This window comes from Lineus longissimus, chromosome 9 (assembly GCF_910592395.1).
Source record: "Lineus longissimus chromosome 9, tnLinLong1.2, whole genome shotgun sequence".
Classification (NCBI taxonomy): domain Eukaryota; kingdom Metazoa; phylum Nemertea; class Pilidiophora; order Heteronemertea; family Lineidae; genus Lineus; species Lineus longissimus.
Window position 1 is genome coordinate 2,447,627 of NC_088316.1, and position 22,579 is coordinate 2,470,205.

The window sequence follows — 22,579 nt, forward strand, 5'->3', positions numbered from 1 at the left end:
AATTACACTCCCGAGGTAGTGTCTACGGACTTTAGGCTCGTGTAGCAGGCAAAATAATCCCCTGTCTTTCACAACCTTTGGCTGGGTGTTGGAGGAGGTATAGTCCCCTGTCTCTCACAACCATTAGCTGGTGAAACAGGAGGTTAGTCGTAAACAGAATGGAACAGGAAGACAATATATGACTAGTCATCATGAATTTTATTATTAAAATTTGAAATATTAGTTTTATGTTCAATTGCATAGCAGCAAATATTGGTCTGTAAACACATTCTGATATTCTAATGCAAAGAAAAGTAGAAACTATACAATACATTGGATGTTGTGCAGTAGTCATGCATGGCTTATACTACTGGGTGTCACAAGAAACATGAGACGGAAGTTGATGAGACAACTGCGCCAAAACATTGCAGATTTATTTGAGAAAAGACAAGGTTTCAATAATTGAAGAACTAAAATTGTGACATGTAATTTTTTTTGGTATTTCATAAATATTTTCCTGAGACAAACAAAATGCAATGATTAATTACACAAAATTATACATGTCCCAATTGCAAAGTGTGACCTCGTCTGGGCCTATAAAACTACAATCTCATCTTTCAATTGAGAATCATTAATATTGAAGTACAGTAGAACCTCTCTATTAAGGACACCCTCGGGACTGACAAGTGCTGTCCTTAATAGAGAGGTGTCCTGATTAGAGAGGTCAAATGGATTGGAAACAACCAATTTGGGACCAAACCTAGTGTCCTTAATTGAACGGTTGTCCTTAATAGAGAGGTGTCCGCTAAGGGAGGTTCTACTATACATGTACAAGGTAGATGTACCTGAATGAATAAACAAAAATTTACATCATAACATGTACAGTGATCTCGTACGTACTGTGGTAAAGTTGTGTAAAATATCATTGTGAAGAAGATACAGTCGTTAAAATGGCAAATTATCATCAATTTATTATACAATGTAAAATATGTGTACCTTACTACATATTATTAAACCTGCAAAGCCCTTGAGTCAAAAGAAAGTCCAGCCAAACACAACTCCTCAAATAAAGGCATAAGCTGTCCATTCAAAATTTGAAATTTGAAATTGAATTTGAGATTTTTCAATTATGCAAATACACACTGAATACTAATTTCAACATTACTGTTGGGTACACCGTTATAGGTATACTTCACAGGTCAATTTTTATCATGATGACACTCCTGGTTATTGTACAGTGGCAGTGTTTATTCCTAGTTTCCTTTGCCACCAGTAAAAACAATGTACACAGAGAGTGTAGCCCTTTAGGATTCTGTTATGTGTCTCCGCAAGCTATAAGTAATTTGCCTAAAAAGCCAGTCCTGTTACTTAAGCTTTATAGAGTTATATAGTTAGGCCGGAATCTCGATGACTCAAGGTCTTAAACTAAACATCTACCAAGAATTTGTCTTCTGTGCCTGCACTACATGCCACAAGACTGACTGTCATTGAAAAAGCACCATGCACACGTAGTTGCAGAGGGCAAGGACAAATTGTTGGAAGAGCCAAAATATATCTAAATATGTATTACCTGTATGTGCGCTTTATATATCTGGACAGTGACAAAATGAAATGGATGGACTTTCTTAACCAAAGCAACCAAGATTTGAGTCGTGGAAATGTGCAATTTGTGATACATCACCGTTACCATGGTAACATGTGGAAGTTAAAACAGCTGCTAACAGACACAGGATATGCAATATGTTGGTGATACATATAATACACAAAAGTCTGATTAAGAAAACAACAACGTACATTTTTGAAGTAAACAAACCTTGGTTGCTAAGGGAAGAGTTGCCATAGCGACCAAGTCCCAACCTGAGTAACCTTGACTTTGATCTTGTTTCCATAGTAACCACTACTTCCTTGAAATCCTAACCATTTAAATTTATGTACACATTATAAGTAGCATTGCAAGTATTTTTATAACTGGTGAGTTAACTCGTATAATACTGATCCCCAATATAGATTAAACGTCCTTTTCGACCAATGACAAATTATCTTACATCTTTGATAATACTTTGTACTTGTGACCGTGATTATCATAACATATGCAGGAATATTTATAAACCTGACTAGAATACCAAACTTATTACCATAATTGGTATTAATAGCCAATGACAGATCTACTTTAAGGGCCGTCAAGATCATGGAACACCTGTCCAGTTTTCTCAACATTCACAAAACTGTCAAAGTAACACGGCCCACTTTTTCTTGAACTGACATCACATACCAGTTTAGTCCCTCTCAAAAAACTTTCACCACAAATAATGCCACATAACAGGAAAAAATATGCTTTGTCTTCTGACCCACAGATCTATGAATGAAATCTACAAGCAATAACTTAAGTTACACATGCATCTACACTTTTTGGTATCAATCATGTTAATTGAAATTCAAAAAACTTCTGGGTAAACAAAGTTTTTTGTATTATGCGCCTCTCTGGCAAATTGTGGATTTTTTAAAAGTTTCTTACAGGAACTAACAATATCTGATATCACACAGGCACTGCTCATAGGAATGGGAAGTGAACAACCCCTATTATGACTAAAAAAATGAAAATGCAAAAAAATTTACGAAATACTGACTGTCCTTCTGCGACAATGGAGACCTTTTTCTCATCGAACACAAAAAAGGTTGTAAGAAAAGAGGTGAATTCACTCCCAGACCCCGGTTTCCTGTTTATATATGCCTATAATATGTCACCGATTCTTAGTCATGGTTTGTGCAATATTGCAGCCACTGCACCTATTACATTAAGGAATGTATCAACACATATCAGCGACTTCAACTCACAAGATGAAATCCAATAATGTTTTACGCTCAGTCCAACAAATATCCTCATAAGTCATTTTCCAAGAGCCTGTCATTAGGCCCTGGCTGTGCGGCCTTGGCATTGTTTATCGTTACCAAGGTAACCATATTGGACTCCTTCGGCACCGGTGGCTGGCGCTTACGACGACGGATGAAGATAACCACACCGACAATGACGCCGGCGATAATCACACACGCGACAATTCCGAGAATGATAGGCAGGATACTGTTTCCTCCTTCGCTTGACACACCGGTGAAAACGCTGAAAGAGCTCTTAGGGACGGTGTAATTAAGAGCAACGAGGGCCATGTTGGTTCCTGTGCCTGGTTTTCCAATGTTCTTTGTCTCCTCCAAAGCTCGCTTCGTTCGGCTAAACTTAGCGGAGCTTGAGAGGATGTGATGACGAATACTCCTCTTAGTCTTTTGGGAGCGGACGCTGTAGATCGAGTGGATGAACCACTGTCGTCCGGCATCAACCTGGAATAGGGATATATTTACAGATGAATATACGATAGTGATATACGCATCGTTTTAGAGAAGGAAATTATCAAATAAGGTCAGGTGTCTCTGGTTAGGGGTCATGAGGTCACTGGTACCATCCCCAACGTCGGCGTGAGATTCAGACAGGTTTCTTTGCCTTTCGAACATGCCTTAATCCACCCAGATAGCGCTGATTGAGCAGCTCAACTGAGTTCTACTATAAGCTTTTCGGACGGACCAGGGAATAAAAGTAAAGCGCTTTGAGAATTCACACATTATAAAGCGCTTTGAGAATTTGCACATTATAAAGCGCTTTATAAGAGGATTTCTTTACTATCTGATTTGTCTTACCTCGAAGAGGGGACGAGCATCCATGCTGAATCCATCATTTCCGGGTTGGGCCTTCAGAGTGACACCAGTCGGGTCGTCGGAGGCAAGGCGAGCGTTGAACGGAATACTACGGAACTCCTTCTCCTCTGTATTGGGGGCGTTACGATCCTGTAAATTGACAAAGTTGAGTAAAGCACTTTGACCAAGGATACACAAATAAAACAAGAGGTGTAGTAGACCAACGTCATATTAGTCAGAAGAGTGCAGTATGATTTATTGAAGGGGAGGTCCTAGCGATGCATAACATTAGCACTCGCTAATGCTAACCTCAACGCACAAACCCATCATCCATGTGTTTTTACAAAGAGATACCAGAATTTACGCAATTTCCTTCGAAAATATTTTTTTAGTTGAGTTGTCAATAATTGGATGATCTTATTACTTCATTTGACGGTGAGATCACTTTCACTATCAACATCAACTGATTCTAAATGGTATACTTACCAAAAGTCTAAAGGCGTGAGCGAGTTTGTCTGAGTTAGCGATGCAACCGTATTCACTATTTTCAGGGTTGTACTTGGGGATATAACCGTCCTTGCCAGTGCAGAGGAACACCTTCTCAATGTCGAGTTTAAAAGAGCTGCCAAGGGACTGGACCGGGTCGACCATGATTCGGGCTCGGATAATGTCGGCTACAAGAAGGAAAGGATTGTGTCATTATTTACTTCTCCAATCTCCATGATTGTGCAAAGTCTAAAGCTGCTCGAGAGGGACATACAAGATGGACATTCTTTTTGCATGGATGAAACCTCTCTGTTTTTAGCTCTACTGCCAACCGCAAAATTTCTGTAAGCACTTTGTTTTGCAGATTTCGCAAATCAAAGAGCCTTCTGACTTTTTTTCAAAGGTTCTCTTTCGGTCTGAAAGTCAATCTTTTGCAAATCCAAAGAGTCTTCTGACTTTTCTTCAAAAGTTCTCTTTCGGTTTGAAAGTCAATCTTTCGGAATGAAATACCCAAGCAAATGAAAACACAAAAAAGTGATAATTTTCTTACCCAGTGAGAAAGAAGAATCCTGATCCTGTTCAAAACCATTCTGGCCATCTGAGAGCCACAGATCCTCTGACTTGATCAAATGGAACTGCGTGTTGAGGCTGTACTCGGTAGGTACGGGATCGCTGACCTGCTGGAAGCGGATCTCCAAGTCGAAGAGGATCGGCATCCTTGGTGTGCATTTCAGCGGCAGTGCGTAGGCGACGGCCTCGGCGGTTGTGCAAGGCAAGAGCTGGATCTTGTACATGCCAGAGTAGTCACGTACGGCATAGTCCGAGACGAATTCCCAGAACTGTTCCGGTTGGTTGTACGTGGGGTCGCCACGGATGAGTTGCAGGGTAAAGGTCAGGTCTGGGTTATCGGGGGAAGAAATGATGGACTGCAGACTGGTGCCCTCATGGTTCAAGACAAACTGACCTCTGAATAGCGCGTTGGTCCTGAAGTTTACAATAAGTCGTCCGTCCTTGCCGATCCTCATGCTTGTTGGGTACATTTGACCCTTGAGACCAGATGCGCCACCATTGACGCCATCATCGGCACTACCTGGCACTGAGTTGATTCCGTCCTGCCACAAGATGGCGGTATCGTAAACAAACGAGAGTCGGAGTTCTGATTCGAGATCGAAATGGAGCCAGCCACCTGGCGCTGCCGGTGAGTGGAATACGTATGAGACAAACAGCGGCACGCGAATCATCACGTATGATTGGACGTCGTTCTTGACCTGGCCATCGGTACCGATTGAACCACCGCAGTCGACAATGAGCTCGGACATAGTGAAGTAGGCAGTGAATGTCCACATACAAGTCTCCAAATTCAGATTCCTGAAGTGAAAAAGTGAGATGAATCAGACATTCATATTTTCAGAAACTGATCCATTTTGTCAAGTTGGGTTTAAGTTTATCACGGTGTAATAATCTTAAGCCTGTTCCTTCTTGTTCTTCGACACATTTTTGAGCAAATTACTTCAGTTCGGCACAGGGTTGTCTTTAACTTGGGTCTGTGGGGGAGAGGGGGGGTTGGGGGTTGCAGAACAACACGTCCCACAAGGGGCCAAATCAGCAGAAGATCAGTTGCCTCCTGCACCCCCGCACACTAAATACGGCCATGCTGCACCACATCAGATTAGAGATCCAGTCTTCGGCTGTGGACACAAGTCCAAAGTGATACAGCGCCTTTACCCCTTGCGACTGGGAAGTTCCATTTGCTCTTGCATACACACAGGTACAAAGAATCCTGACTTCATGAAAACACAAGCCAGTCAAAAGAAGCAGCCTTGCCCAAGAGCACGAAAATCACTTGTACATGTACAGTAGAACCTCTCTATTAAGGACACCCCCGGGACTGATGAGTGCTGTCCTTAATAGAGAGGTGTCCTGATTAGAGAGGTCAAATTGAATGGAACAAACCACTTTGGGAACAAAACTAGTATCCTTGATAGAGAGGTTGTCCTTAATAGAGAGGTGTCACTAAGGGAGGTTCCACTGAACTTACTTGTAGAATCGGAGAGTCTTGTCTCCCCGGAGTTCATTATCGTACTGGTAAGGTTCGACCTCGACGCCATTGGAAGCAGTACCGTTCGTGATGAAACCGCTCTCCGTCTTCACCTCGTTGAAGTCGAGCAAGTTGGAGCAACGATGGAGGCCAAGACGGAAGGTATTGGGGCTCAAGGTCAGGTCAAAGTTGGAGAGGACATTGGTCGAGATGGCCGGGAGCATGCCATCGCGATGTGGGACGGTCACGGTGAGCTTGATCTTGTTGGCATTTTCGGCTCCATCTTCGGCACCTGAAGGTGAAAAGGTTGGGTACTTTTATAGGGATACACATCAATATGAATTATTGATTCAAATATTAGACCTACTGTACTGGTGTCTTCTCCACATCTCTTGATGACGTGATATACTCTTGATTTGAATTAACTCTAATAGACATTTGTGCATCAGTACAGATCTTTGTCTCAATAAATCTGGAAAAGTTTTCAAAAACAACAAACACAAGGATGCAATAACATTCAGGCATTGCTGTTTCTACTTGTGTCATATTATGGCCCAGGGAGACCAAACAGCGTCAATAAATCACCCACCAGTGTACTTGATCTTTGCAGAGAAAGGCTCGGCACCAAACGATCCCATGATTCGCGGCATGCAGATTCCGTTATCTTGAGCGATGGTGACTGGGGCACTTAGCAGCTCCAGGCCAGGGTTGCCTTCATTGCTGACAGCACGGGCCCCGCAGGAGACACGACTTCCTAGAAACAAGAAATGTATAGTTTTCATTTGAGGGAGAGTCTACGAGCTAAACCAATTATGTCCAAAATACAAAACAATGGGAGGCCCACATACCACCTTAATTCTAACACATATCATATTGTATGAAAGAAAACTTATATTTTTATCACATCATAACTCTGCACTTGCATAAAAGAAAACCAGTAAAGTCAGTGGACACTGGTCATTATCTGGCCACCTCTCTCTCTGTATTCCCACCAGCTTTGATATGGTTTCCCCAATGTTCTGGTAAGCATTCGATGCTAATTGATCGTCTGACTGTAGCTAAGGACTATAGGCTATCAAATGTTGCAAGAAAGACCAAGTTATGATGACTGATGATCATCACCATCAGAGCTAAATGTTCACCGACCTGGAGCAAAGTAGATACTATCAAGTGTGATAGAGTCAGTCCTGGTCATGAATGTCCTGTGGGTGACATCCTTCATTCGGCTGCTGATGCCGAAGTTGTCTGGGGCAGCGACCCTCCAACGGAACTCTGTCATGGTGTCGTTGATGTTCTGTCGGTCACAGAGGGAGCCAGTCTTGCTGAAGTCGGGGTGTCTTGGATTGCATGGCTATAAAGTAAAGTTTGTTTATTATAGTGACACCACTAATAACGAAAGGGCCAGCCAGATTTGGCTTATCAGACACTCTTCACTTTCAAACTTCCTACCTCTAATGCCTGGTGCCTGGCAAGAAGCATTGTACCTTAAGGGAGGTTTACCAACCGGCGAATTCAAAAGAGTTACTACCAGGCTCAAACCATCGACCTTCCAATCACGAGGTGGATGACTTAACAAATGGGTATACAGAGGAGAAGACGTTATACACAAGTCACACTGGGCGATATGAATAAAGACAAGTAAATGCTTTTACTACAATTTTGTACAGAAAGGCCTAGTGTAAATGTACATGGAGTTTTAGATAAAAGCATTTGCTGGTCTTTATTCATATCACCCAATGTATCGTCTGTACAGAATAAAAGGCATTCACTACAGGACCTGTACCATGGCCTAATAACAAAATAAAGAAGGCATAATCTTTATAGTGAATGGCACAGAATTGAGAGTCTGAGATGGCCATTATCAAATGAAACATCTTGCCAAATGTGTTAGCAATTGGTAGCACCACCGGGGCAGTCTAGGAATTTGAATCGTGTGTACACTCACAGTCAGACAAACAAGTGGATAGCCAGGTACAGGCTCGTCATCCCTGTTCTCGATGTTGTCATAGTCTCGGAGCGAGAGGACCATGGGACGGGTGGGGAAGGTGACATCGGCCATTAGACTCATCTCCTCGATGTAGACGGTCGTGCGAACCAACCCGAGACTAGCTACGTTGTTTCGGTCCCTCTGCAGCTGGATGGAGAAAGCCTCGTTCATTTCTCGTTTGCCGTCGTAAGAGATTTCGACGTCGAGGACAATCTCAGATACGTTGGCGCCGAAGACCAAATCTAGAAAAAAACAGATAGTTTGCTTGTCAAGATCTCAAAATATTGATAATAAAGTTAAGGTGAAGAGTTTTTTGTTCATGAGTCTGATCCCGACTACCTACCGACTTCACACTTTAACTATGTTCTATCCTGAATATATTTCAGTAGAACTCAGATGAGTTGCACAATAAGCGTTATAATCTGAGCATCCTGACCAACCGCTCGTCAACTCACCATCAGAGAAACCAATGTAGTCAGTGCCGGACTTTGCTGATCCGTCCCTGGAGTAGACCCTCACGATGGATTCCTTGGAGACATCACCACGCCTCACGACTGGCACCTTCAGGATGAGTGAACCCTCCTTCCTCGGTTCCTTCACCATGTACCTCTTCTTCACAAATCCAATGTACGGCTCTGAAAGTAAGAATTATGAAAATAAATTTAAAATTAATTTTTTTTTTTAATATCAAAATCAAAATATTGTACTCAGTAAATATTATTGCCACTTCAGGTGTCAACATGGAGGACTTCTTTTGTCATCACCCCAGAGCTATGACATTTGGACTGGTTTTTTCCAACTCAGACAAGGAATAGAATCTTTTCTGCTAAACTTTGATTCTTAAGTTCTTTTTTCGTAACCCGCCAAAAGAAAAATTACGAAAATTGCATTTAAATTTTTTTTTGCAATTTGCAAAAATATCGAGACGCGAATATTTTGCAATTTGCCTATGACATTTGGACTGGTTTTTTCCAACTCAGACATGGAACAGAATCTTTTCTGCTAAACTTCGATTCTTTAGTTCTTTTTTCGTGACCCGCCAAAAGAAAAATTACGAAAATTGCATTTAAATTTTTTTTTTGGCAATTTGCAAAAATATCGAGGCGCGAATATTTTGCAATTTACCTATGACATTTACATGGAACAGAATCTTTTCTGCTAAACTTTGATTCTTTAGTTCTTTTTTCATGACCCGCCAAAAGAAAAATTACGAAAATTGCATTTAAATTTTTTTTTGCAATTTGCAAAAATATCGAGGCGCGAATATTTTGCAATTTACCGCAGTTCGATGCATGACCATGTCAATTTATACGTACTGTCTTCGTTGTCTGTGATCTCAACTGAGGTGACATTACGCACACCAACGGCTGCACCGCCAGCTGACGCAGATTCGGCCGATCCGAGGACCAGGCGGAGTGTCTCTAGTCCCTCGTACAGGGTGTCGTTCAATAGGTTGACAACACATGGCTTGTACTTTTCACCTAGATAGCGAATGGATTAAACATTAGATTGGAGAAAAGGCTATAGGACGATGGCATTAGCATCTGCAGCCGCAGATAATACAGTAGAACCTCTCTATTAAGGACACCCACGGGACTGACAAGTGCTGTCCTTAATAGAGAGGTGTCCTGATAAGAGAGGTAAAATTGAAGTTAAGCAACCAAATTGGGACCAAAAGAAGTGTCTTAATAGAGAGGTGTCCACTAAGGGAGGTTCCACTGTATGTTGACCATTCTGATTACAGAGGTCAGAGTCAATGGGAACAACAAATTGGGGACCAAATGTGGTGTCCTTTTTAAGGGTGTCTATAACAGAGAGCGTCCGATAAGGGAGGTTCAATGGTAGTCTTCAAAATCGGTGCTCATTGCAACCACAAGAAAAAAGCGGGGTCTGTCAAATGAACTCTTTCAGCTTATGCCCCAATATCACTGCATCAAGTAGGACGACATTTACCCTTTGCGAAAGTGACCTTGGAAGCATCAGTATCTGGCCTTTCATCGTAGTCTATCATAACGGTAGCACTGCCCTGTCGGGTAAAGCAACGGACGCTAGCTTCGTGGTTAATGTCTCCTTGTCGGACGATTGTGGCAGAAATGGTCGCATTTGCACCCTCTGTGACCTTGAGTTTAAGGTCTCTGAACTCGAATCTTGGGACTGAAAAGGTAAAGGAGTTGTCATTAGATTTCCAGGTGAACGAAATAACTAGAGGGCTAAGGGTCTCGCGCTCAGCTGATGAGAGTGGGAGACAGCAAGACCTGGCTGTTAAAAGCCTGGTTAAACTCTTGAGGTCCGCTAACTTAGCGGTGGCTTAGCGGTACCTAAACCTAATAGAGCAAACTTGGTAGCATGTTGAGGTAACGGTGATTAGCGGCTGCCAAACCAGATAGCGGAGCTTTGAAAGACTAGGCCCTTGGCTCTAGGCCAAATGAAGAAGCTAATGTCATGGTCCAAGGTATTTACTTTTCTGGTATAAAGTTGGTTTCAGAGATGGACAATAGATGTCAGGATGTTTGCTGTAATGAATGATTCGTTGGCCCAGCTATCAGTTCAATCGATGTAAACGGCCGACATGAGCAGGAAGTGGGGAGCAATTTTCTCATGTTGTAAATTGTTGGAGGTGATGATCGGAGATTGAGCAGAATATTAAATCGGAGTAATATTGGCACCATCGTATAGTGCATATGGACAGAGTTAGGAATATTTGTTTCTTTGTACCGAAGAATGCCTCGAAGCACATATTGGACATGTATCATTTGCGTGAACGAGTTGCATTTCTCACCAATCAGAAGTCGAACAAAAAAAGGGGGAAAACTCATTTGAAACAATTGTGCAATGTTGAAATATGAGTAGACTGTATTGTACGCGCCGGTCACCGATCCAAAGGTTGACCGCGCTCAACGTTGCTGAACTTCCACTCTGGGGCCAACGCGCCAACCACTGGGCCATAAAGGAATTCCCTCATGGCCGGCGAGTTAAGCCATGCCATATACCTGGGGTTACTATACATCATTCCCCCCTTCGGACAGAGATGGATCGTCCGCAATCCTACTTAGCGCTTCATGCGTCTCAGTACCGAACTACAAATCCAGAGCTCGCATCGCGTGGGAAGGTCTGCCAGATGTATTGTACGCGCCGGTCACCGATCCAAAGGTTGACCGCGCTCAACGTTGCTTAACTTCCACTCTGGGGCCAACGCGCCAACCACTGGGCCATAAAGGAATTCCCTCATGGCCGGCGGGTTAAGCCGTGCCATAGACCAACTTGGATCAAACTTGTTGATGAATTGTAATGATCTCTATTTGGGTCAGCTCAAAAATGAAAAAAAACCCAATTCATTCAAAAAGCTCTTTGTTCAAGTGACAATTTGTGTCTGATAATAATGTGACCTGTTAGCTTTTTATCTATTAATACGAAATGTGATAATGGCTAGTTCCCACAATTTGAGGCCGGAAATAAGCAACCTTGGATGAAAATCAGAATCTCGCATGGCATATCAAACAGTTTTGTGTTTTTTTCACGTCCTATAAATGGTAATCATTTGTCTAATTTAACCGGACTCACCGTCAATGTAACCGACTATAGTACTCTAGTTTCTCTGACCTAAGACCATTTTTGATTATCTAAAGTTTGGCTCCAAAATAAGTACATGGTCGTTCAATGCCAATCTAGATAGAAAATTGGTTGGCGATACCAATTTGTTAAATGGCCATGATTTCACGTTTTGGCTTGACCCTTTAATGAATGGGTCTTATATCAGTGAGACTAGAGTATAACCCCACAATCATTGTAGTCATTGAGATAATTCGCTGCACAGATCTGGCACTTTGAAACCTATGGCACGAAATTGGCTCCAATTTTCCACGAAGTTTATTGACCGATCACAAAAACATTATGTACTTCGAAGAATCAACACGATTTCTGAATAAAAGCACTGACCATGCTTCTTTCAAATTATATGACTGTGTTCTGTTCCTTAGATTCAAATTCAAATTCCAACTTACCATCGGACGTCTTGTCACTGATTGTAACCGTCACCTCACTTGGATCGCCAAGACCGCCATCTTCTGGCATTCTCAGAACTAATTCGAACGTCTCGTCTCCTTCGATGGATGGGAAAACCAAATCATCAACGATTGTGACACGGGCCTTCTGGGACACCTCATTGGGTCCGTAGACGAGAGGGGTGTAGATGGGGATATAGTCAATGCCGGCTGGAAAAGATGACGATAATGATTTTTCTTTTCTGGTAGAAGTTTTTGACCACTGACACAGGATAATTCACCACGTCCAGTTACTTCATGTCTCACACAGCTAGACTTATCTCTCATTATTCAGAAACATCTTTGAGAGCTGAATTTCTCCTGTGCAGTTGCAGAACTCTATCCTTATGTGACTGCCAATACTACTGCTATTCAACACTATTGAACTACAGCAGAACCTCTCTATTAAGGACACACTCGGTACTGAAAAATTGCTGTTCTTAATAGGGAAGTGACCTGATTAGAGAGGTCAAATGGAATGGAAAGAACCAGTTTGGGACCAAAACTAGTGTCCTTATAAGAGAGGTTGTCCTTAATAGAGTGGTGTCCACTAAGGGAGGTTCCACTGCATTTCTAAAACTGATCTGTTGATCCTGATATCCTCAAGCGCCTATGACACATCCCGGACCTCATTGTGTCATGGAAGTCAGTACTGGCCGAGAGAATATCATTCGATCTGCTTAGAGAAAGAGCAGACCTCGCAGTGACTACCAAGGAGTACAGGATCATGTGCTATGATACACTGTAGGTTTACGTTACACTTCTTTTGAATTGTCACACTCACGTTGGGCAGAGATCGGGCTTGATTTCCTAGTCCTGACAACCACGCTGCCTGACTTGCTCAGGTCAGTTCCCGTCCTCAAGATGGTGACTTCGAGGTACTTGGCACTCTCATCGACGAGGTATTCAGCTCCCTCAAATTCAAATACAGGCTCTGCAACAGAAAAGGGAGTTTCGATAAGATTTACAAGCAAACTATAATATATTGATAAAAGCTGCCATCTCTGGATTTGACAGTTATCGCAGGTTGCAGCAGTGACTGATTTTTATGCAGGCATATACCTGCAACTCCTCCCGCAGACTAGAGATTTTTTGTCTCATGTGACAATTGTTGTAGGTCACTGCAACAAAAATCTCTAGTTGCGAGGCGCTTTAGATCTGAACTGGTCAACCCGCTCTGAGCTGTAAAGGGTTAAAGAACAAAGATACTGATCGATTCTTATAAGTGCCGGCCGTCTGTTTATTGTTCTTGATTGAACAGCGATATCATCTTTTGTTGGTTGATCGGCCGAATAACATTATGACAATGACCTTATGAACCAGCAGAGTTTTATGGCCGCAAATCATGGGAAACTAAGAGATAACTAACTTTTTTGTAAAATGTTTGTCATTTAGTCCGATGGTGACAGTCGGTTACATCACACCAGTTCTGATGTAACCAGAATACCCCATTGCCGCATTATTCCTCTTTACATTTTTACAACAAAATTTCATTCTTGACGGACGGATTTAAACCCTTCTTTTGTCAGAAAACAATAATATTGTAATGAAATTTTCACAGATGTTTAAATGATAGAGCAAATTGACTGCAGTGAATGTGAGATAGCTTCACAAATGAGTGGTTTTGTAATAAGTGTAATGAGTGGTTTTGCTTATAGGGGCAGCGGTAGCGCAGTGAAAGAGAGTCGGCCTCATGATCAGGAGGTCGTGGGTTCGACTCCCGGCTGAGTCACTGCTTAGTTCTCCTACTGGTCGAGTTCAAGTGAGCACCTTCTGGTTGCTCCTTGAAACCCCCGATTGATTTCTGTGGAGACCGGGGTAATAATATGATATCCCAAAGCGCTTTGAGCGAGATCTCACAGAATTGTGCTAAAAGACTCATTATTATTATCAATACATTGCATACTTTTCTGCATTGTAGTTCTATTTGTAGCGTACTTGAGGAGAACAAAATATCATTGGGTGATGTCACCTGTTGCATTGTGTAGTTTCAGAAGAGGTAAGATGTAGTTCCGCACATCGATAGAAGATGGCTCTGTAAATTTCAGAGCTCACAGTCTCATTCAAGCTTGAGGACTACTTTCTTCATCATTTGTCAAGATATCCTGGTCATATGCAGGATTTCACAGAAAGCCTGTCTGTGAATATATAGTTTGGCCTAACCCATTTTGTCCTACATCATGACATGTCCATTTCTGTTAGCGTATCGGTACATCCTCATCCCTGCCAATGGCCTGACCAAGGAAATGGATCAAGTGCACCACAGCTAACAAATATCATATTTCGACATTACATAAATCAAAGTATACAGTAGCTGACCTCCCTTTTAGCAGACATTATTCTGTTAGCAGGACACGCTACATAATCTGGTGAAGATTGGTGCATTTTCATTGAATTTAACCTCTGCAATCGGGACTCATCTCTATCAAGAACAATTCTTGTCAGTATCTCATGTGTTCTTTTCGAGACACCCTTTAAATCTATTGGTCTTACAACACAAATGCATTAAAGCCCAACACAGACAATAACAAGGAAGAGGCAATGTGTTTTACCTTCTTAACCTAATAGCCTTGTTGACAACAGGAACGACCAGGTGCAAAACGTTGGGTTAATTGGCTGCAGTCAGATCTTAACCAGGTGATCAGGTTTACTCAGTGAAATCGACAACAGGAATGCATGCAAGGTTTATCTGCTAGAGAACAAAGCCCTATTGTCTTCAGTTTTATAATGATTTCTTTATATCAGTCGAGGGTTATCAATTCAGGATTGCCACACCAGTTCATTCCACTGGACCCCAAGAGCCCCAAGTCTTTAGTCAGGTACCCTGGTACCTTCCAACTTGGGGCCACACGCCCTATCACTATTTTGACCCATGCGCCAAAATGAAAGTGGGTTACAATGGTGGTTGGCTGCAGTATAACACCCTGGGCCGAATAGTCATGAGCCAAATAGTCATCGGCCAAATAGTCATAAGCCAAATAGTCATGGGCTAAAATGGGTTATACCAAACTATATATTCTGTGAAATTCTGCATATGACACATCATCATTCCAGATAGGAGACAGATAACATCTACCCAAAGATTTGGGAATTTGTCCACAGAGTTTATCTAAATCATAACAGTTGCCATCATTTGTTTTGGTATCATATTTCATTGCATGATTGTGGAAATCATGAATTTCCTATTCGGAAATAAATTTAGGAAACGCCACACTTCCGACCACTTCTAACGAGTCTTGTGATGTAAAAGTTTTTTTGAAAGATGGGTGTTTTGTTAGTAGGCTGTTATGCATCTAGTCCACCTGACCACGCATCACACTTTTTACAGGAATAGTACAATAATGTCAAAATAACTCGGTTCAAAACCAGTGAAAACAAAGTAAACTTTTAAGTGGACATAGGACAGGAGGTTTAGAAAACCTTTGTATAGTGAGTCCACTTTTAGAGTCGAAAGGATAAAATTAGGAGGCATATCACTTTAATCTTAACTCCCTATCAAAATAATTGTGTTTTCTTACCAAATGCGAAATAAAATTATCCAAGAATACATCAGGATTAGAGCTTAAATTTAGAGGGATGTTCTCTCGTGTAAATTTATCCCTCATGGCCTGTGACCACAGACAACATCCACCAAAACAAACCCCATTAGGAATTTGGCAACACCATGCAATTTTAGGCTAAAACGAATCCAGCCTTGGGGAATTCAGCCTTGGGAAGGGGAATAACTGGCCATAACATATGATTAACCCTTTTCAACGCAAAGTTTTGAAAGTTTTCTGATGTAACCAAAAACCAATCAATTGGGGACGTCTTGCACTTTTCCCTCAAAGGGTTAATCAGACAATTTAAGTCAAATTTGAGCATCTAAACAATGTGTTATGCTGGACATGCAGACGTCATCTGCTTCAGCCTGAAGTGTCAGTTCAAGATATCTCAAGTGCATCACGCCAAAAACAAACACTCAGCAGACACAAGGACTACTTGAGTTGATGGGATGGACCAGGCGCCATGAGCAAGGCCAAGATTGAGCAGGAGAAGTGGTGCAGCGGAAACAGCCGCCCCTGTCACCTCTGAAGTCCTGGGTTCGATTCTAGGTAGTCCCAGTACACTCATATGATGGAGAGGGCAACTCTTTGATACCGTCGGTTTTTCTCCGGGGTCTCCGGTTTCCTTCTGCGTTCATCAACATTGTTTATAGAGCTGATAATGGCCTAGTTGTTGCTCAGCTCTCAACTAAATACATTTCATTTCATCAAGGCCAAGATATTGGAGGATTGCAACTGGTCATTACTTCAGTAAACCATAAAACCAAATATATTTGGCCTCATGGTATCATGGTACATGTATGTCCCACACATTCAGTAGCTGATACTTTTTCTCCTTATGAAAGCATAATTTCCTTGGAGGTTTTTACTTGTCTGTTTTGACACTGTCCTAGAAATGTCCAGACTCATTTGCTTCGAGTTAACCCATAGGTGAAAATGTACCACTGGAAATTATACTTGCCACAACTTCTATGAGCCAGAGTCATTCACCTGCCCCCCCCCCCTTGCAGGCTATACTATCAAAGCGGTACACCACTTTTAAAGCAGTGCAGCATACACAATGCTTTCAAGTGGCCCATCATACCCTAATTTTGAAACAGACCATAACACATCTGAGACATGTAGCAAACATTCTGAACTAATTAAACTAATTTCGAAATTCTCAACTAAATGGTTCCGTCTTCCAGACGGCTATTGCAGCCAGAAGCTAGTTTGCTTTGTTTATAAAGGAAACATTCCTACAGCTTGTATCAAAATCATTGTTAAATCTGCTTTTTAAACTGGTTTGATTTTGACTCGCAATTGCTACCTGCAATGACCACCGCAGCCAAGTGATTATTGGTTGCATGCGATTAAATTAACAGGTTGCACTCTGGATGTTTATTCAACACAGGAGCAGGTTTGTTCCCACTTTAAGAAATATTTTGAAATTTTAGACAGAGAGGGTTAAGATGAAGATAAACATTTTTACAGCCACAGGAACTCCAGGTAGAATCTTCTCTGTTTTTCCTCATGATTCCTTTCCGTTATCATTTCTGCGTGAATCCACCCACATCAGGCCACCTAGTGAACATGACGATAAAAAATATGATCCCGCCAGGAAAGAATGCGAGTTTGCGTGGAACTGCCTGTGTCAATCAGCCATGACTTTCAAACACAGAATTCGATTCAAGATCATATGAAGTTGGTTTCCCCAGGTTATTGTGGCATGTGCCAATTCCAACAAAGAAATATCTGCAGGAGCCAGGAAGATTCAAGTTTTTTTGTTTCAAAAGTTCTAATGAAATGTTTCTAGCACATATCAAAGTACAACTTGATGCCAATTCCAACAAAGAAATATCTGCAGGAGCCAGGAAGATTCAAGTTTTTTTTGTCTCAAAAGTTCTAATGAAATGTTTCTAGCACATATCAAAGTACAACTTGAATCATTTTATGCAATCTTCCTAAGCATTTTGCTTGATTCTACTCCTAGCAAAAAGTGTTGATGGCAGTTGCAGCCACAGTTATTGACATCGTAGGGCCAAAAAACTTTTATCTTGTAAATGTTACAAACAGAATGATATTCACAGTTTTTATCGTGGTACACCAAGCTTTTCACAGTTACAATCACCGCACACTTTTGGCAGGTGTTCTAAATAGCAATATCGGTCCCTGAACTCCCAGAACCTGAATTAAGTGTGAACAACCGTTTTTGAAGAATGCGATTGTTTGTTTGCAGTGACCTTCGAAGACTTTCTTGCCAGGCCTTGTACAAGGCTCACTGGTCCCGTGTTACAGTACCTCTCTTTAAGGACACTCTCAGAACTGACAAATGCTGTCCATAATAGAGAGGTGTCCTGATTACAAAGGTCAGAATCAGTGTCTTTAATAGAGAGGGTGTCCTGTCAACTGAGGTGTCCGCTAAGGCAGGTTCCTCTGTATATCTTGTAGTGACCCACTCAAAATTACGATACTTGACTTCACATGCCCACTGTGCAATCGTAACAGATTCCCGCGCAACGAAACATAACCTAATCATATTGCACACAGAGAAAGGAGTGAATAAATCTACTTACCATCTCTGGAGTCAGCGTTGATAGTGATAGTCGTCTCATTCACCCCGCCGAGGATACCACCCATCGGGGTCGACAGTTTGACCTTGAACTTCTCCTCAGGTTCGTACAGCGAATCGTCGATGATTTTAATGGTGCAATATTTTTGAGCTTCATATCTGTCGAACCTGACAGCACTTGTGTGGTCCTCGGGGCGGGTGATATAGTCGGAGTAGGACGTGACTGTCCTGGGGACAGTGCCTTTAGCAGTGTCTGAAAAAGATGATTGTGCAAGACTTTCTGTTATGGAGTCGGTATTCGGAGTCTGTCCCGCTGTGCCTGGAAGCATAGAAATACATAAGCTTTGGTGTCCACGACCTGGCGGCCTGGCGCCATCTCCAGGTCAAGTTGTTGTGCACTGTGGGTTAGAACAGTGGTGGCACACAGAATGAACGGCAAACAGCTAGGAAGACTAGGGTGATGAGCACAGAGGGATGAGTTTGAGATGTGGATAAGAGCACACAGCAGTACCTAAAGTGTGGTTTGGTGTGCGCACAGAGTAGGCCATCACCTGAGGGGTGGACTTCAGTGTCCACAGAGGTTGCATCTACAGTGATCTACAGATTCATTAACCTATTTGTTGTAAAGCGTTTCCCTTCATCTAGAAGATAATAGTGTTTCATGACTTTCTGGGCATAGCTTTTGCAAGGAATGGGTTAATGCTGTTCAGATTGTGGATACACAGTGTGAACAACTAACATAATAAGTGATGGTGTAATGGAAAATTGGTGTTATAAACAGTTTTTTCAGTTGAATGGTGATATATCTGGTATGGGTTTGCACAAAAGGCTAAACTAGTGAAACGCACTGTCACAAGACTTGAAGCTGGTGATCTCTAAGTTTATAGCAAACAACCAAGTAAAGTGTTGATCTACGTCAGTTCTAGAGTGCGGTGAAAGTGAGGCACCACCGTGGAGATAGCTACACACAGGCGTGGGGATAAAAACGTTGTGAGGGAATGTCTTGTTGGTTGGAAATACTGACAGATTTTCAGTCACGATTTCATCAGTTCTCCAAGACATTCCATGCCACAATCGATCAGTTATAATAGGGTAATCAATTGATCCAAGAACTTTTTGAGACTAGCTCTATTTGTTGCTATGATCCTTGGAAAAGGGGAAAAGGGAAACCCCACAGGCATGTTGGCAAACCCCTGCCCTTTCTAAAATCTCCCTTAAACATTGGTGTCTATCCCAAAAACCCTGGCCATTTTTTGGGTTCCTCCTAGCATAGGAAAAAACATATTCCCCTCATATTATATAAGATTTTACCAACCCAACATCAGGAATGGCAATTGGCAGTATTTTTTGGTGTCACCTTCAAGAGGATGAAAAGATTTGCTAAACGAACATCAAATTGATGTGTCCTGGCCTAAAATCAATTGATTGGACCCTTAATTGATTGATTGAGTGACACTTACCTGATTCCGTGAAGCAGATGACCATGAACTCATCGGAGAGGTCGCCTGTCCTTTTGATCGGGATCTTAATTGTACCGGCATCCTCGTCAACCTTGTAGCCAGTCTCCGGGATGAAGACACGCGATTCTGAAACGAAAAATGACATGATGTATAAACAATTCCAAAGATGATTTTTGAATAAAATCGAAGTTGCTGTTAAATTTTGGAATTATAACTTACGATCCTTAGCAGCATCCTTGATGGTGAGGGTGGTTTTACTGGGCATGCCCAGGAGGGCTTCGACAGGCTCAGACAGCTCCAGAACGATGGTCTCCAAGTCTTCATACTTGTCGTCATCAAGGAGTCGCATGGACCAAGTCTTGGCATTCTCACCTGTCGATCAAATTCAATAAGATTAGTGGGCTATCAGGTGGCTAACTTTAAGAAGTTCAAAATATGTTATAATTCAACAAAAAGGTAAACTTCGAGTACTGTGGGCTATCAGGTGGCTAACTTTAAGAAGTTCAAAATATGTTATAATTCAACAAAAAGGTAAACTTCGGGGACTGTGGGCTATCAGGTGGCTAACTTTAAGAAGTTCAAAATATGTTATAATTCAACAAAAAGGTAAACTTCGGGTACTGTGGGCTATCAGGTGGCTAACTTTAAGAAGTTCAAAATATGTTATAATTCAACAAAAAGGTAAACTTCGGGTACTGTGGGCTATCAGGTGGCTAACTTTAAGAAGTTCAAAATATGTTATAATTCAACAAATAGGTAAACTTCGGGTACTGTGGGCTATCAGGTGGCTAACTTTAAGAAGTTAAAAATATGTTATAATTCAACAAATAGGTAAACTTCAGTTACTGATTACACCCAAGGGTTTCACAAGTTAACACACTGAACAATAAGTGATACAATGTATTTTCTAGCACAAGAATTGAAGATTTGCTTCCAAAGATACATCACTTCTGCTTAGGACTGTCGACGATTCGAATAGATCTCCAAAGATATTTTTGAATGACTTGCTTACCAGGGTTGAATTGGACTTGCTTTGCGAGTCTGCCACCAAAGTCTTCTCCTTCTGTAGCTGTGCTTGCATCGGTGGGGGCAATGGCTGAAGTATAGAGAAAAAATAAGCTAGAAAGTGTAAGAAATGACGTTCGTCTTGCGACAGGTTTTTTAATCCCACTACTAATATATTTCTATTTACAACCATACATCACTACCCCAGGAACTCTTGGGACAACTACATCTGTGATCTACACATTAGACTGTCGAAATATCTGCATCCTAGGCCCTGGAGTCATAGATATGTCATCACCTGGACTGGGAATGACACATTCATCACCTGAACTGGGAATGTCACATAGGATGCAGGTGGGCAAAAGGTACAAGGAATCTAGGTTTTTCAATAAGCATGGTTACAGCAAACTGTCCCACTCTTTAGCAGTTCATATGTTTGAATATGTACTGTAGCACAGGATGCTACTCAAGGGAGTAAACTTACAGATGAAGGCGGTCTCTCTGAGCGATCCTCGTCTCCTGAGGACAACCTCAATGATACTATCACTCTCGTCGAAGGTGTACGAGTCCTTGTCGAAATAAATCATGGCCCAGCTGAGGGAGAAGGTCTGGCTGCTCAACACATTGCCACCTAAATGACGATAATGACAAGATGATTAGATCAAGTACTAGTTTTGTGGAAATTCTGTCTTGATATCGACGACGATCAACTTGCAGAATCCAGACCTTCGTTCTCTCATTTCGAAAAATCAAAATATCGCTGAAAATAGCAAGGTATATAAGACAGAATAACAAACTGTCTCGCAAAGATAAGGTACCTCAATTAGCTGGTGTCAAAAAGAGGAGATAAAGTCATAACCATTTGGTTTCAGTTGCAAATGTTTCAAAGTTGACACCAACTCAATTTGGCTGCACAAATCAGTGCACGGTGCATTCTAGGTATTTCCGAATTCTGCTGGAAAATGTTAAGATGGAGCGGACTTTATCTGATTTGTAAACAGATGCTGCTGACTCACTGCCTCCATGCTCTACTGCTGAACCCAGACAGATTCTAAACAACCTCCCAATGCATCGGAGATAGTTTTATCAACTGGAGTAAGGTGAGAAAAGGCACACGAGATTTGAGATGATTTTGACTCATGAGTTAACAAGGATTCCATGACTTTCTGTTACTATGCACAAAAGTCAAGTGGCCATAAAAATGTACCCATCTCTACTTCAAAGGTATGAATATTAGCTAGATCAATCATTTAAAGCCCTGGGTGACCTTCACACCATCGCTCTGTCTCAAGTGGACAGACCTTTGGCAACTTCACAGTCCGTGGGGACAAAACTGGCCGGTTCGTTAAAGTTGGATTACTTTTTTTCATTAAGTGTCACCATAAATGGGGGAACATGACATAATTAGATCCTGGTTATTACTATTAGGGCCAAAGTTTGCTCCCTCAAAGAGCTGCCAGAAAAACCAAGGTGGGATTCAAAGTTGAATTTTGTGGACTTTGGGAAGCATCTGGTTTTCCATCATAAAATCCTGCCCTTAAGGACATTTCAAAACTCCACCACTTACCCTTATCTGTGACATCGAAGGTGAAGGAATCATCAGTTGCATTGATATCTTTCTTCAAGAAGTACTTGATGAGGCCCTTGTCGATGTGTTCTGGAAATTGAATGATACTATCATAAGAAACTGTCAAGGACATGGTGTCAGTGGTAGAGGGAGTGGGTCCTACAAGGAAGCAACAGTTGCATTAGGATCCTTCTCCTAGAAGTGCTTGATTGAGGCCCTTGTCGATGTGTTCTGGAATTT

At 41.8% G+C, this 22,579-nt stretch overlaps 1 protein-coding gene across 1 annotated transcript in view; it reads right to left on the minus strand.

The window, feature by feature from the left end:
* Positions 1-177: 177 nt before the first annotated feature.
* Positions 178-22,579, minus strand: part of LOC135493246 (FRAS1-related extracellular matrix protein 2-like) — a 49,989-nt gene continuing 27,587 nt past the window's right edge. The window contains exons 2-20 of the mRNA XM_064780382.1: positions 22,340-22,429; positions 21,257-21,403; positions 20,780-20,863; positions 19,987-20,139; positions 19,768-19,893; positions 18,312-18,560; positions 12,996-13,145; positions 12,173-12,382; positions 10,125-10,325; positions 9,488-9,652; positions 8,627-8,806; positions 8,130-8,413; positions 7,331-7,535; positions 6,774-6,938; positions 6,185-6,476; positions 4,697-5,514; positions 4,147-4,334; positions 3,664-3,810; positions 178-3,309 (exon numbers count right to left, since the gene is read on the minus strand). Coding sequence (XP_064636452.1) covers positions 2,860-3,309; positions 3,664-3,810; positions 4,147-4,334; positions 4,697-5,514; positions 6,185-6,476; positions 6,774-6,938; positions 7,331-7,535; positions 8,130-8,413; positions 8,627-8,806; positions 9,488-9,652; positions 10,125-10,325; positions 12,173-12,382; positions 12,996-13,145; positions 18,312-18,560; positions 19,768-19,893; positions 19,987-20,139; positions 20,780-20,863; positions 21,257-21,403; positions 22,340-22,429 — 4,304 coding nt within the window. The 3' untranslated portion in view covers positions 178-2,859. The remainder of the gene's footprint in view (positions 3,310-3,663; positions 3,811-4,146; positions 4,335-4,696; positions 5,515-6,184; positions 6,477-6,773; positions 6,939-7,330; positions 7,536-8,129; positions 8,414-8,626; positions 8,807-9,487; positions 9,653-10,124; positions 10,326-12,172; positions 12,383-12,995; positions 13,146-18,311; positions 18,561-19,767; positions 19,894-19,986; positions 20,140-20,779; positions 20,864-21,256; positions 21,404-22,339; positions 22,430-22,579) is intronic.